The following is a 14,035-nucleotide window of genomic DNA, read 5'->3' as shown; positions in this document are numbered from 1 at the left end:
CACCACTGTATGTAGATAGATCGGATACCTTTAGTTCATTTCCTGTGCTCCATCTTGTGTCTTGGGTGAAATGTGACTAGCATAAAAAAGGGGGAATTCCAGTAAGCTAAGAAGAGCGAACAACATTACACAATGGAGGCTGATTGCTGGACATTGCATCATCACTCTACTTTTTTCCTCAGACTAAAGCTGAGAACTGTGAAAGTGGCAGCAGGTAATAGCAAGTCCACGATAGTTAATGTAAAAGGTGTTATTCTCGTGTATCTGTCTCCAAAACCAGGGCAGCTGAAAGAGTTTGGAGTTTAAGATGCAGGCACATGCTATAGCCACAAGAATAACATTGGCTTTAAGAGGCTAGAGCTGCAACTTGCAAGCTAACAAAGCATGTGTAAGGGCCAGTGAGGCAGCGACTGTGTGTGTGTGTGTGTGTCAGGCAGGCTGCCTGAATGAAGACATTGAGGGGATTTCCTGGTGCCGAGAGACACATCATGGCAAAGGCATCCGGCAGGATTAGCAGCTGGAGCCAAACGTGTCCTCACTCTGCAGCACGGACCGAGCTCTGACGCACAGCACAGCACAGCGCAGCACAGACGCACATTTCTACATGCCTTGCCGTTTATCGAAATTGCGATCCAGCTGATTTACCACCTAATGGGTGTAACGTTAAAACCCTTGGAGTTAATCTTTCACTAAGAATAATGACTCTGATGTAATGCAGGGTAGTGTGAGTGTTTGTACAATAAATGTTTGTGCAAGGTCTCTACCTGAAGCCTTTAATTAAAGAATATATGCAAACATTTCCAATGTCTAAAGGCTGTGACATTTTTTCTCTTTGCCAGTATAGGCTTCCACTACACTGTAATGGAAATGTAATTAGTTCTTAAAGAGGGCTTTGTGTACACTGAATTTATGAAAGAGGAATAGGTTGACATTTTGGGGGGAAAAAATGACCATTTGCATTTTCTTTACAGAGAGTCATTTACACTACTCTAATAGTTTGTGAATGATGTAGGCTATGCAGCTAGAGCCAGGAGGCAATTAGCTTAGCAAAAAGACTGGAGGCAAGGGAAACCAGTTCAAAGTCCAAACATACACCAACCAACACCTTTGAAACTCACCAGTAGACCAGGTCACACCTGAAGAGTTTATCTAGCGGTTTACAAAATAGGCAGTATTAGAGGCTTGGTAGTCAGTCCTATGTCCACAGCACAGGGGAGTAAAAAGGCTTGATGACGTAGAACGGAAACATGCCAGTCAGTCACGATTGCTCCTGTGATTCTTTCTATCTTCTCTGTACTAGGCTGTTTATTCTCCACTGGCATTTTGAACATTGTTTCATTTGCTAAAATGTTATTAAAGAGGGGGGAAAGCTCTCAGAGGTTGCTAGCACAGTTAGTGTATTTGTGGGCAGAGCCAGCTAACTGATCGCCCCTGCTACCAGTCTTTATGCTAAGCTTAGCTAAACTGGTTCATTAACTCACAAACACAAAAGTACTAATAATCCTCTTGTTTAAAATTAGAAAAGAAAGAGAAAAAACGTTTCCCCCAAAATGTCAAACATTACTATAATGGTGATTTTCTGAAGTGCTGATAATGTGTGAACATTAGTGTTTACCTTGTAAGTTTCTGTGCTGTCCCGGTCCATTTTGGAGACCATCATCTGTAGAAACAAATGCAACACAGTTTTTGATCACAGTGCGTATAAGACAAATATAAAGACCCAGGGCTGAAGGCTGCACTATAGCTATGAGGCATTGTGAATTGTTTTGGGTTTGGAATGGCAACAGGTTCAGACAACAGCTCCTGCCGACCTTCAGATCCTGTGCACATGCAAATACACCACAGGAGTCAATTGTTCCTGTCATGTTATATGGAGGAGCTGTGTGTGTGTGTGTGTGTGTGTGTGTGTGTGTGTGAGAGAGTGGGAGAGACTGGTTTTTCATATATGTAGGAGTGCATGTGTTTACCGGCTGGTAGGTGTGAATATAAATACATGTGCAACACTGGTATACTTGGAAGCAACCATATCCAAATAAAGTACAAAAACAACATTTATACTAACAATGTAAAAAGACCAAAATAAGTCTGTACATCCAAGGCAATCTGGAGGTGTTAACAGCCTCCTTACACTCTCACACTTTATTTTATTCCGTAGTGTTTCTGCCAGAGGATGTGAGAGAGGTGTGTGTTTGTGTGTTTCTCAGTAATCACATGCACTTTTCTGTAGGTATGTACTGTACCACAACCTGCTGTCAAAAACTACTTACCCATGTTTACTGTCATCATCAGGAAGTGACCCTGTTGAACTCGAGCACAGAGCTCAACTTCTTTCAGCAAGCAAAGATATCATCCTGAGTGCAAAGAAACAAAAAACATAGTTTCAACATCAAATACCTGTGCCACTTTCCTTCAGCTTGGAGCACGTAATATTTCTGTGATTGCACAGTAACAATGACAAAACAGGACACCGGTGGCAGTTCCAACAGAAAGTTTATTTTTCTAATATCAGTGTCTCTGCTTCTGTTATTTAATTAATCTTTATTTAACCAGGACAGTCTCTTGAGATTGACACCTCCTTTTTTTTAAAGCTCCTGTCAAACAAATAACATGGCAACCAAGAGCTGCATCCGACGGTGGTAACTCGATCCATCTAAAATCTTGTGAATGCCCTGATGTCTCTTTAATGCCACTCTGAGAACCACACGGCAACAGCAGAGGAGGAATTCCTCCGTGTATGATGATGGAGGAGCCTTTAAAAGGCAGGCATAGGTGTTTGCCTAACAGCCTGCCTCAGGTTAAGACCATGAGCACTTTTAAGACAAAGCGAGAGCCTTCCTTCTTTATGACATGCACGCACACACGCACGCACACACGCACGCACACACGCAGGCGCGCACGCACACTTTTTTTTTGAATGCAAGCTTCAAGCAAGCTTAGAAAAAAGGGGAACAGGAACAGGAACTAGAGAAACAGCTGCTGTTGTTTTTGAAATGTGTGTGGTGGTTAAGAGCTGGTGTGTTCCACCGTAGGTAAGGTCAATCACAGAGCCGTGTAAGGCTGAACGGGAAGCTGCAGGTTTCTGTATGTATGTAAAGCTTGCCAACTTTAGCCAACATTAGCCACCATAAGCTACCGGTCATACCAGACCAAGAAAGTTACTATCAGCAAAACCAGTGTGTCTACTGAATGAGTAGAGTGCATTCTGTTGCTTATAAATTCAACTTGTCATTTGTAGGGCTGGTTCAGGAAATTATCCGACAGGTAGGTATTCAGGCGTGCGATTCCCGTAACATGACTGTAAAAAAAGTTTGAAACACTACGAAGGTAAAAACCTAAACGTGTACTGAACTGCCCAGGAACAGGTGACTGTTCTGCAATAACAAAACAATTGCTTCATCTCTCACTTTGTTGCCTTTTTTCCTTTTAGTAACATTAAGTTAAATTCTTCTTAGGCATTTTAAGGGTGACTTTTATTAATTTTATATAAAAGGGTCATGGAAAAGGTCATAAAAGGGTTAGGGCAGAGCTGCTATGCTTGTTGCAACACACAAACAACAGGATCACAGCTAGAGTTGTCAGTGGCTGTCTCACAATGTTTCAGCCCCAAAGAAAGAGCCATTTGTCAGCACTGCAGTTTAACTACAACGTATCAGTTCTGCTGTTGTGACAATTTTTCATGATGTATTTTTGCAGTAAACTAAACGCTCCATCACATGATTAATTGAAGTCGCATTCAAAGGCAGTGTTAAGAGGAAATAATATACTGGGATAGCGGTGTTCTGTTATACAAGGCTTGCAGGGGAAGGATAAAGAACAATATAAAAGACAAAAAATACACTTGCAAAAATAATATAATTACTGGAATTAATAAAGGAGTGCGGGTATATAAACTTGTATGGCACATTGTATTGCTGGGACTCTAACCAGCAATTTCAATGCAACATCTTTGGAAAAGGACTAAAGAGCCACCAGAGGTTAAGCAAGTACTCCCCAGATGGCTTTTATTCGTAGAGCATCATTTACTTTTTGTTTTGCTGTCTCCAGTTTCGATGTTGCATGTGTCTTTGTGTTTTTTAAGGCTGCACACTATGAACAGTAAAGTGTCTTTAACCACAAACATTAAGCAAAGGCAAACGCTCCAGCCTGTCTTCAGAGACACAAGCTCTTGCTCATTGTGTCTGCCAAAAAAAGTTTTCATGAAAGCAATATTGACAGTCACTGGAACAATTTACAGCCTGAGGGGCCGAGTCACAGGGTGCCGGCAGAGTTTGAACATTGGAACATGCAGTGTACTGCTGTCAGAGGCACAAATCACAAGAGTTTAGGGATTGGACGGTTAAATCTTTATAGCATGGGCAAAAGTGTTTTAAGGGTGACAACTTAGGTTGCTCTAATTCCATCACAGCATGAGCACTAAATGTGCTCATATTAAACCCCCGAAACATACTTCTACTTGTTTTTTTTGTTTTTACAGCTGATAAACCATTGAGGTTGTATGCTGTGTCAGGCTGTTCTAGTATGGTGCTGCTGAACCCACATGAAAGAGATGAACAGCCACAAGACAGGTGGTCTCCTAACACCACGTGATACAGTCTGTTGATGCTACACACACACAAACACACACGCATTCTCACACGGGAACAGAAAAGCCCTGTCCCGTGCTAGCGAGTCACCAGATGGCCCATGTGTTTTGCCCCTCTGCCCAGCGTGACGTTGGGCTGGTGGTGTCCACAGATCGCCAACCCAATTCTCCCCACACTTCTTGGCAGGCGGTGGTTTGACAGTCGGCTTGTGGGAGATTAAATGCTAATCGCCACTCGCTCTTGTTGCTCTGCAGCCGCACGTCCTCCAAGAAAGGACGGTCTGTCCCTCTACTAGATCATGAGACAGTCCTACAAATGCTACACCCATCCAGAACTGCTTCAAACATTCTGACGCACTTCGCTGTCAAATATAGACAACATCACAACGAGTCGGGCCAACGTTATCACTGGCAGAGGCCTTTCCTTTGTTACAGCACGTGGACTCTGCTGAAATGATGAAGTTAATTAAAGAGAACAGGATTTCAGACGAGGGTTGTGGGGAATTGTCTGAGCCAGACAAAGCAGAGCTGTGCCACTTAAACTGCTATTTTATTTTTATTGGAATCACTGAACAGGAATCCCAGCCAAGACTATGCAGACAAGCACATATATGCATGTGTAAATATTCGCTAGACTCTTTCAGCTCCGATACATCACTCTCGAACCAGGATAGGTCTCTGAGGGAAACCCCCCTCCCCCTTTAGATTAGAGAAGTATAAGGTCTGCTCTCCAGCTGCCTGGTGGCCTGAGCAGTGTGACATCACTCACGTGTCCCGAATAGGGACCTAACGATTACCGGTGTAACGGTAAAAATGTCCGACTTCAACCAATCCCAGTAGTGCCCCCGCAACTGACGAGCATGCCCACACAAACACGAACACGGTGGATGGAGAAATAAATGGATATGAGATGTGCACAATGAGGACAAGGATTGAAGTGCAATGAGTAGTTAAAGTCCAATAAGTCCTTTGGCAAACCATATAAACGAGTGGCCCAGGCCAGGATAGGAAATGAACTAACAATGTAAAGATCAACAAGTCATTGACAGATATACTCATATTTGATCCATTCAATAAATATAATATATAAATTTGTCTTAAATCTACCAGCCATTTTCATATTGTAGCGTACCAACATTTGCAGCGTCCTGAGCCTTTTTGGTAAAGTTACAAGGAAATCTAAGCCCAGAGTAAAGTTTATTTTTTATTTTTAAAGAACTATAAAAAAAAAAAATCACAATTTTGTTTTGCAACTTTCACTGTTTTCCGCAACTTCATTGCACAAAAGACATCGCGACTTTTATCGCGATTCTTTACAAAAGGTCCCGCGAGAGCAGGCCCGTTTACGGACTTGTTAAAGTGATGTGGGTAGCTCACAACCTAAGTTAAAACTAGTGTGTAGCTTGCCAAACTGTCATGGGTTTCACTGCCTCGTTATCTTCAATAAGTGTTCTGCTACAGTGTGGAAGTTAAGCCCATGTAACGTGACATTTGGAGGGAGAGAGAGAGAGAGAGAGAGAGAGAGAGAGAGAGAGAGAGAGAGAGATAGAGATACTATCGCCTTGATAATATTGCGGTTGCTGTGTTTCTTATTGCAAAGCTGATTGTTGTGCAGATTGTTTAATATTGATGTTAATATTCAGGTTGTGTTAGGGAAATTTGTTAGCAAGGTGCAATCGTCAGTACACAGACTAGCGCTGCGGAGTCACATGCTTGGCGGGTAAAGGTGTACTACAATGGTTGCTCCATTATGGATGTGTGTACAGTAATAGATGTGGCCTATTCTCAGTTTGTGTTACTGAGCAACATGTTGCATTTATGTTAATTATTACAGAGAAATGAATGCAATGCTTAGTATTGTTTCTTATTATATGCTGGTGGCTATAACATTTAGTTTTGGTAAATAAGGTTCACACTATGTTAGATGCTTTTTAATATGCATTATTTGCTTGTATTTCAGAACCACATCTAACTTCACATTGTTCTGTTACAATCCAGTTCCTGATAAAGATATTCTGACAAAAATGGATGCATACATATCCACTGATCCACTTAATAAGTTCTCTGACAGTCTGACAATTGATTTTCATATTGTGTAGAAGATGATGGAAGCCAATGGAAGCCTGAAACAGTAGATTAAATCTAAATGGAGAAGTAATTTGGCCACATGGTTAGCTGTAATGTAAAGTGTGACCAGTGGTGGAATGTAACCAAGTACATTTACTCACGTGCTATACTAAAGTACAAATTTGAGGTACTTGTACTTTATTCGAGTCTTTTCATGCATCTTTCTACTCCTACTCCTCTACATTTCAGAGAGAACTATTGTACTTTTTGCCCCACAACATACAGCTGACAGCTAAATTACAAATTAAGATTTAAGCACACAGAACACATGTAGTTCATAAAATATTATGTTTTACTATAAATTAAACCACCCAACACTATTACGGCCTACAAGTCCAGCTGAAGTGATTACCTGATTAAACTTAGTTTACTGATAAAACTATTTGGATCGTGTCCAGTTTCTAAAATGTGAGTACCTTTACTTGTAATACTTTAAGTACATTTTTCTAACGGTTCTTACATACTTGTAAAAGATCTGAATACTTCTTCCACTGCTGAGTGTGAGTGATGTGTATTTGATGGCTTTCTTTGGAAACACCAATATGCTTTAACAATTACATAACAAATACATAATGTAATACTAACATGATAACTGTGTGCTGCAATGTGCTGTTAAATGCTGTATCCAAAACAAAAATAACCAACACAAATGTGCTCTGTTGATGAGATCATATGATGCATCACAGGCAAGTCACAGTACCCGGTAGGCTGTCTGAACTGCAGTAAGTGAAGGTTGATTAGTGAGATGGATATTTAGGTGACTTACTCCTTTTTTAAAAAGGTCAGTGCGGGGGTGTCCCGTCTGCTGAACGCTTGCCAAGATTGTGTTGTGGACACATGAGTCAGAAGCATAATGCAGGCTGATTCTGGGAAAAAAGACAATACAGCTTGGAGTCCTGAACAGTGAGCAAACTGAGGGTGTTCTAAGCGGGGGAGGCTTGAGGGGTTCTGGGTGGTGGTAGGAGTGCGTGGGCAGGAGAACGTCACTCCATGAGGGGCCTCAGTGCTCATTTGTCAAAACCTTGGCTGCACTTGCTTTGTCTCACAGGAGTCATTGCAGAGACGAGATCCAAGTTAGTTTTCAATGGGACACAAAGACTCCTTCCTACAACATAAGACAATACTTCCCGTCATATGGCACTACATTTATATTTATGTTTTTTTTTTATATGCCTACATGTTTCTGAGCTTTTTGTCTTTAGGTTGTTGTTATAATTGTTGGAGCTTGTATTGCAAAACAAATGTCCATGTCTACGGACAATAAGGTGATATCGGATTTATTTCAAATAAAGGATTTTCACTTATGATTTGATGCCATTATTTACACATTTGTATCTCTTGTTTCAAATGTACATGCATGCTCCACTAGGGCAGCCAGAGAATTATTCAAGGCGGCTTCATCGCTTAATTATATAGAGCAGCAATCAATCTCGCTATGATTATTTATATTATTGATGAACTCTCTAAAATGTCAGAACATAGTGGAAAAAGGACATCACAGTTGCCCAAAGTGACAGCTTTAAATACCCAGAACACAAGTGGGTTTGATCTTTACGGATAGAAAGCAGTCCATCCTTACATTTAAAAACCTGGAAACAAAAAATGTCTACGGGCAGACTGAAATATCTCAACAAATATTACATAGATATCAATAACATTTTGTACATACATGCATGATCCCCATAGGATTAATGTCTCTAATTTTGGTGAGCCACCTACTTTTCATCTAATGCCACCAACAGGTCAAAGTTTTCACTTATCCAGTAAAACGTCTACACACTTGGCACATTTAGTGCAGACATTCCTGATTCCCAGATGATGTATCCTAAAAAGGTTTGTGACCCTCACACTTTTTGTCTAGCGCCATCATCAGGTCAAAATTTTAATTTGTTTACTTTAATACCAGCAAAACTAATGCCAATCCCATCAGACTCAGGTACAAAGGCATCGAGCTAACTCAGGTGTGTGTCATTGAATAGTTAAGTCCCACCTATGGGTCTGGCTGCAACCACAGAATTAGTGCACATCTACCAGACTCAATCATATATATATATATTTTTAATATATATATACACATATATATATATATATATATACATATATATATATATATTTTTAATATATATATATATTTTTTTTAATATATATATATATATATATATATATATATATATATATATATATATATATATATATGCATGGTATAAAAAATACCATAAAAAACAGCATTTTGTACCTTCCGTCCAGTCATTGTGAAACAGACAGCATTATCTGTTAACCATCAACATGTTACTATATTTACTAAAAGCATGTCTGCATACCGGCGTCAGCAGTTCCCTAAAGCCAGTACACTCTCACAGAGCTGCTAGCTTGGCTGTAGACTATTAGTCACGTTTTGTAGAGTCATTAAAAGTGTTTAGTACAAAGATATATGCAATAGTCCCCGAAGTAAGGTATGGAAAAAGAGCCCATTAAATCGGGTTGTCCATAAAATGTTTGCAATTTCCTAAAGCCAAATGAAAATTACTTTTTTTTATTCGACCAAATTTCAAATTCAGTTTATAATTATATATACAACAGAGACAAACAGAAAATCCTCACATTTGGGGATCTGAAACTGGAAATGTGAAGTAATTGTACGTATTGGATTCATTAATCTTTAGCCTCTGGTTTCATGAGCTGAGTTTTCAAATCCAATATAGAGCTGGGCGATACGAAGAAAATCAAATATCCCTATATTTTTGACCAAATACCTTGACGTTGATATTTTGACGATAATGTAGGATTGACAATTGGTGCTTTCACAAAATATGCACACAATGAGATTTTTGATAAATTATCATCAGTTTTGTGTAAAAATAATAACTAAATGGGTAAAGGCAAATAATGAAACAGCTAGAACAGCCTGGTGTGTTCAGAAAATTGCATGCCTCTACTGTAATGCAGCCTTTAAAACCAGGAAAAGACACTTTTATCATATCAGGATATTACAATATCCAGAATTTAAGATGATATCTAGCCTCATATAAATTTGTTATATATATTACCCAGCCCCACTCTAAGGACACAATAATAGTCTTAGGAGAAAGTACCTGGTATAATGAGGGACCAAAGGGAGCTGGATGTACTGTGTTAAATCAAACCACTGGTACCAATCAGGCTCCAGTGTAACAGGATCCTCCTCAGTGAAAGTGATGGCTCTATTAGCAGAGAGATAAGTAGATCTGTCTGCCATTATCATCAACCACACAACACTGGCTAAAAATAGCCAACTGAAGGAGTGATTCTCCTGCCTTCCATAGTAAATCCACTCCCTGGATCACCAGAACCATATTCTTCCCCCAAGAGAATCTGTAAAGTATGCTGTCTTTTCCATTATGTGCTGACATGCTATTACAAGTCCATTCATTCATTCATTGTGTTTCTCCACCCAAATGCAGCCATGCGGAGACGGCTCATAGACTTAAATCCATTGCACGAGACAGAATGTCAAACATCTGTGGTTCAGGAAGAGGCAGGAAAGTTTTTTGGCTTTGCCACCAAAGATATATCCATGAAAAGTGTCTCAGGTTCTGGGCTTTTGATACTCAAGAGGGTGAGTGAGTGGGACAATGAAAAATCCAAAAGTCATGATTTAATTCCAAGAGCCAGTATGGATTTCATTAAAAATCTCTGCAACAAACTACAAACAAAGTTGTCCTCAGTGTTATTGTACTAGTCTAGTCTGGCAGTGTTGTGTCTATCCGACTGTCCTTGCCGTCTCTGCTGCTGATGGCTTTGTCCTTACAGTCAGACAAGCCGGGCAGACAAAGCTCAATCAGGACAACTTCCTCTTGGTTTCTGTAGAGGAGGGGGGTGGGCCCTACCGATAAAGAAAGAATGACTCTTGTTGACTGAATTTAAAAGTGTTAAGAGTTGTATTTTCATCCATTAGCATTCACAAAATACTTCTTAATGACATAATGTACTGTATGTATGTTCTGCAATGTTAAAGATAAAACTGAAATTCCAATACTGTAACAAGACTCTATAATTGTATATTCCCATACAGAAGCACCACAGTCAGCAGTTACTGCTTTACGTCATCTTGGGTGTGCCGCAACCAGCTTTGCACACCTGTATTTGTACAGTGTCAATCTTCCTCCACTGCACACAAGCTCAAGTTCATTGTTTATAAAGTGTTGGAAAACTGTGATCTTTAGGTCAAGTCACAGATTTTTCATTCCTGGGTCCTGTCCTAAAGCCGCTCCAGCCTTTTCTCTGACTTTGCCGAACTACGAAAGTGAGTCATTGCTCAATTCTGAGGTTGTGTATACTCTGGAGATTTTTTTCCGCAATGATATATCTATATTGTCCCAGCTCGTTTTTCTCTCTGTCTCCCAGCTTCTGCAGCTGTTTGTTGCATGATACTGCAACTACCGTGCTACCACATGGTTGGTATTATCTAGGTGGCTGGTACTTGGTTTGTGCCAGATACAGTGCTTGGCAATCAGAGCTCAAATCTTTGTCTTGTCAGACTAGACAATCTTTTCCTTCTTATGCTCAGAGTCCTCTGCGCCGTCTGGCAAAGCCTGAGAGGGCTTTCTTTATTGTTTTTCTTTAGAGAGACTTTCTATCTACCACACAGCTCTGATTGAAGATGCCCTTCTGCGTGGTTCTTCCATCTCTACAGATGACTGAAGCTCTCTTACAATGGTTACTTGGTTTTTGATTAGATCTAGGCAATTCTTGCCCAGCTTCATCGGACTGGCAGCTTCAGGAAATGTCATGGTGGTACTGAACACCTTCCATTACGTCTCTAGCTCCATGCCTCAACACAATGCTGTCTAGAAGGTCTACAGAGAATTCCATTAACATAATAGCTTGGTTTTGACAGGTGCAGACCTTTAGTAACTATGTCCACTGAACTGATTTTGATCCACATGGACCCACATTATCTTTACGAAAATTGAAGGAAATCAGGATGGCCGAAGCACAATTTGGAGCATTATAGCAAGACTTTAATTGCTTTATTTAAATAAAGCAATATTAAAGTATGTAAAGCTCCAGCAATTTAGTATTCTTAGTTATTCCATAAAGTTATGGGATTCACAATAGACAGATGAGGGATAAATATGCCAAAAATCAAAAAGGAGCACAGACCAAGATATTCTGACTTTTAGTCCTGTGAATGGATCAACCTGGCTCCTACATTTACCATAATGCACTCAATAGCATTTTTCTGTTAGGGTAAATTCCCATGTCTTTTGAGCTATTCACCAACATGTGAAGGAATAGTTTCAAAAGCCATCTACCATGCTATGCACTGTAATATACTGAATAATGATAATGCTTCAAGTTTGTTAAGAGGGAATGACACTTAATGACAGACTTGTTTTGTATTGTAGTGTAACCAGGCAACATCCAAAACAGGCCTTCAAGGGAAGATAACAAGCCTGCTTCTTGAGTCACAGTAACCTTTCACCTTCAGCCGGCTTCTGTGAATTTTGCATATGATGGCATGACTTTACATTCCTCTCTGAAAAAGGACTGAGAGAGAAAGAATACGTTGTTGTAACTAAAGACTCTCAGCATGAAATTGTCTTGAGAGTCGAAAGCGGGATGTCAAGGGGAGTTTATAGAAGACTTGAATAGAACACAACTTTCTCATAAGAGGGCTGCTGAGAAATACAGGCTAGCCTGCATGAGCAAACTCTGCAGTATATGACGTTCTTTATGAACTCTCCTTGAACAATGACAAACAATATCAACCTTGCACCTGGTTAACCTGCAACAGAAAGTCGAGTGATAAACTCTTTATCATTAGTCCTTAGTCCCATCAAAACACAATTAACAACCCGTCGCTGCTGTCTCTGGCAAACAATTTGACTGTGGGATCTAGTCCGGTTATCAGCCAAATGGATTGTTTTACTCGAGGCACACCAACCATATCTGTGGACGGCTTCCACTTGACAGTTTGATTCTCAATTTAAGGCTACTTCTGAGCCTCCTGGGGCACGCCGATGTGCTGATAACCTCATCCGTCAGTCGGCTGCTCAGACTCCTGCGAGTGCACTTCATATTGGTTTGATCTGATAAACCTGATGGCCTCATTAAAATCTAATTTGGTGGATTGTCTCAGAGGTCTGCCATCACAGAAATATGCTGGTGGTGAGTTCGAGCAGCATCCTCATCACTTTTATAACGGCCTCAGGGTGGACTCAACATACTTTGAAAATGCAAGGATGGAAATAGGAAGGGACCAGAAAGACAGTTTGAGAGAAGAACACACTTATCATGTGAAGGACTTTTCTGGACAAGAGCTGAGGATTTCTCCTTCCTTTCAAGGAAAGCACCAGTTTAACTCACTGTGAATAACAGAGGTCTGGAAGACTGACAACAGAAAGAAAAAAAGGATACAGACCATAAATGGGTCTACAAGCACAGGATGAAAATGACTTTCCAGAATTTATTCAAACCTCAAGGCATCCAATGTATATGCTTTACTGATTATGATGTAAGCACACAGAATTGTTCAATTCATGTGAGAAAAATGTTTTGGACTTGGAATAATCACTCATAATCAAAGGAAACCCTTTATTCCAGAAACAAAATAGGAACTTATCAACAAAAAGTATCTTTTTACAACAAATAGGGGGCTGATTATGGGCCTTTACCTATTCAAATTCAATTGAATTGCAATAAAATACAAGTGTTGTTCAAGTAACAGTGGCACTTGCAAGAAGTCCTTTTCAGTACACTTTTGTATCAGTTAACATACTGTACATGTTTGTGTTTTATGATATGATTTGTTATAACTGCAAACAACCAAATTAATAATAGCTGCAACTCTGTTTTAACGGACAGGCATGTTATTTGCTATCAACAGGAAATAACCGTCTATAAGCAGTGATCTCACCAAACAAATCGAGACATAATCTAGATTGGACTCTTACCTTGTTATGAATGTGTCTCCATGTTGCAGTTGTGGCTGCAGGATGTATGAAGATGAATTACTTGACGAGAGTCAGTTATCACAGATAAACGGCAGAAAGAGCGGAAAAATCCCAACAGATGCAGAGCAAATCTTGCCCAAAAAACAGTGGGCAGATATCCCGGAAACTGCGCTCAGTGCTGAGGAATTACAAATACAAGCTGTGTTCAGGCAGAAAGATCTTCTCTTCTCCCAGGTGCATGATCCAGAGCTGTGTGTACAGAGAGGAATAAACTGCAACGGTTGATGTGTTCCAGAGGAAAGTTTTTTTACCCCCCGACCTGCTCTTTGCTTGTCTCCACGCACACTACAGAGCAGAGCCGAGTTTCTCCCTGAAGCTGCGCCTCTGATGT

At 40.2% G+C, this 14,035-nt stretch overlaps 1 protein-coding gene across 1 annotated transcript in view; it reads right to left on the bottom strand.

The window, feature by feature from the left end:
* Nucleotides 1–14,035, bottom strand: part of map3k22 (mitogen-activated protein kinase kinase kinase 22) — a 38,438-nt gene extending 24,403 nt beyond the window's left edge. The window contains exons 1-3 of the mRNA XM_034861659.1: nt 13,645–14,035; nt 2,268–2,351; nt 1,616–1,660 (exon numbers count right to left, since the gene is read on the bottom strand). Coding sequence (XP_034717550.1) covers nt 1,616–1,660; nt 2,268–2,286 — 64 coding nt within the window. The 5' untranslated portion in view covers nt 2,287–2,351; nt 13,645–14,035. The remainder of the gene's footprint in view (nt 1–1,615; nt 1,661–2,267; nt 2,352–13,644) is intronic.

This window comes from Etheostoma cragini, chromosome 22 (assembly GCF_013103735.1).
Source record: "Etheostoma cragini isolate CJK2018 chromosome 22, CSU_Ecrag_1.0, whole genome shotgun sequence".
Classification (NCBI taxonomy): Eukaryota; Metazoa; Chordata; class Actinopteri; order Perciformes; family Percidae; genus Etheostoma; species Etheostoma cragini.
This window is presented reverse-complemented; position numbering and strand designations above follow the sequence as displayed.